A 2,528-nucleotide genomic window follows, 5' to 3' on the forward strand; every position below is an offset into this window, starting at 1 on the left:
ATAAATACAGAACTCAATTTTTTTCAAGTTGTACCATCTTAATATTTTCGAATTTAAAAGATTATTTAAAAACCTATTCTTAAAAATTAGTGCATTTTCCTTACTTTTGATTTGCGTCCTAAACCGAGTGGTTTCTTAAATCCATATATCCACTACTTTTCTCTCCGTTAGCTCATACTTCATAATAATAGAAATAATATATATTTGGTTTTAACTCTTATTATTTATACCTCCAAATTAACGTATCAATTTGCTAGGAATCCTCCTCCGCACTTATCACCTTTTGTTGACAATGAGGCAGAAGGATACATTCCCGATTACGCCAAGACCCTTAACCATATGAAGGTTTCTGCCAAAATTGAAGACTTGCCATTGCCAGGACTAGGGATAGAAGAATTGGATGATCCTCAGAATTTATTTATTGGTTGAGGGTGTCATCGATCGAACTGTGGCTACCATAGCTACTAAGAAGAAACAAAAGGTATACTTTTGATTAATATTACAGACTGAAAATGGAGGCGAGTCCAACCGTAGTGTATTATTCCTAATGCAGATGATGGCTCTTGACAAACAGTATCATGACGAATTAAAATTGGAGCTTCAAGGAGCACAATATCCTTTAGCTATTTCAAAAGTTGATAAGCAGTTGTCCGACGAGGATTATTTCGACCTCCCTGATTATCAACAAATTGCTGAAGATAATGCTAACTTGTCAATGGTTCTGATGCCAAGAAAGAAGAGAGGCCTTTATAAAGCTATGAAGGTAGTTTACTTGTTTTGTTGTGTTCTGTTTCTGATACTGCTTGAACCACAATTCTTTCGTTTTTTGTCCTTACAAATTCAAGTTTCTATATTTAAACTTCTTTTGGCATTTACTCTTATTAAACCTTGCCTTGAGATGAAACTAACTAAGAATCTCATACTTGCTGCCAGTAATGGTTTAAAAACTTGCATTCTTATTTTTGGTAATATGTTTTTGAATTCTTCTTTTGTTTTGTTTTTTTTAGTTCATTTTGTATTCTATTGTTATGAGTTAGAAATTTCTCTTCTTACCAGATTTGTCAAAGAAGGAACAAGGATCGTAATAAACTTCTAGAGGATAGGAAGAGTAAGCTTGAAGAATCTCACAAATCGTAGTAAGCAAAGAGCACATCACCAATTTTGTTCTTAATTATTTGCAATCTTATTTTCGGATGGCCAATAAGCTTATTTTGCTCCAAGCATATGAGTCGTTTTCTTTGGTTTTTGGTTTTTTTAAAATAAAAACCATATATGTTTGGTAGCTATTTCTAGTTTTCAATTATTAGTTAATTATTCATCATTATTATTATTCTGTAAAATGAATAGCAAATTATTATTATTATATTATTTCATTTAATTTAATATATGTAGGGGTCAAAATTCACTCAAGTTTTTTATCATTGTATGAGACAAATGTTCACATATATATATTTTTTCAAAGAGGTCCTTTTAAATATAAAAAATATTTAAAAAATATTTACACTTAAAAAGTTTTAAAGGTACAAAACATTTTTGAAACTTTTTACTATAAAGTGTAAATATTTTTGGAATTTTTCTATTTATAAGAATTTCTCTTTTCCAAATCCACTTTTGTTTTTTAATTTTTAATTTATAATTTAATCTTCAAACTAAATTTGTTGAATTTTAATGTATTTAAACTATTTATATTTAGTCTGATATAAATTATTACTTACATGAGAAAACTAAAATTCATTATTTTTAGTTGAAGATGATTAAAATAATTTGTAATTTTAAGATCAAAATAACATGGTATATTTTAAAAAATTAAAATAACATTAAAATATTAAAATATCAAAGAAAAGATGGGGAAGAAAAACTCCTTATAATTAAAATTTAAAGGAAAAGTAACTAAAATAAAATCCCAAATTTAGTAATTCCTCTCATTTTTTTAGTAGAAAAACAAGTGTTGTTCGACTCACACGTAGATGCGTTAGCGATCAAAAGCAAAAGAAAAAAAAAAAAAGAAAAAAACTCTATTATCTTATGTGGTTCTTAAATTAAAAAAAAAAAATCTTTTAAGGCCTTGTTTGATAATTTTTTTATTTTTGGTTTTTGATTTTTAAAATTAAGCACACTTCTCTATTTTTTATAATGATTTGCATCTTTTTTAAATACAATTGAATTCTTAACAAAATGCTAAAAACAAAAATAAATTTTTAAAACCCACATTTTTTAGTTTTTAAAATTTGGTTTGGTTTTTAAATCATTGATAAAAAGTAGATAATAAAGAAAGAAATTTGGAGGTGGATATAGTGTCTAAGCAAAATTTTCAAAAACAGAAACAAAAAAAACAAATGGTTATCAAATGGAGTCTTAAGTCTTTAAAAAAAAAAATGAATAGATTACCTAATATTTAAAAAAAAAAAAAGAAAATTTTCAACAAAAGAAAAATGTCAAACTATTTACAAAAATAAGGGAAAAAACACTGATTGATTTTTATTAGCGTTTATTGGTGACCTTCTATTAGTTTCTTTCACTACCGATAT

At 26.4% G+C, this 2,528-nt stretch overlaps 1 protein-coding gene across 2 annotated transcripts; it reads left to right on the forward strand.

The window, feature by feature from the left end:
- Positions 1-36: 36 nt before the first annotated feature.
- LOC120068951 (pescadillo homolog) lies at positions 37-1,220 on the forward strand. 2 transcript variants are annotated; one of them, XM_039020592.1, is made up of 3 exons: positions 37-481; positions 575-763; positions 1,057-1,220. In XM_039020592.1, exons 1-3 carry the CDS (start codon positions 401-403, stop codon positions 1,135-1,137), a joined length of 351 nt encoding a protein of 116 aa, XP_038876520.1. In that variant the 5' UTR covers positions 37-400; the 3' UTR covers positions 1,138-1,220. The 2 variants fall into 2 exon arrangements, with proteins under 2 accessions (XP_038876520.1, XP_038876519.1); XM_039020591.1 differs by having other exon boundaries at positions 74-481; positions 554-763.
- The last annotated feature ends 1,308 nt before the right edge of the window (positions 1,221-2,528 follow it).

This window comes from Benincasa hispida, unplaced genomic scaffold, assembly GCF_009727055.1.
Source record: "Benincasa hispida cultivar B227 unplaced genomic scaffold, ASM972705v1 Contig159, whole genome shotgun sequence".
In the NCBI taxonomy this organism is placed as follows: Eukaryota; Viridiplantae; Streptophyta; class Magnoliopsida; order Cucurbitales; family Cucurbitaceae; genus Benincasa; species Benincasa hispida.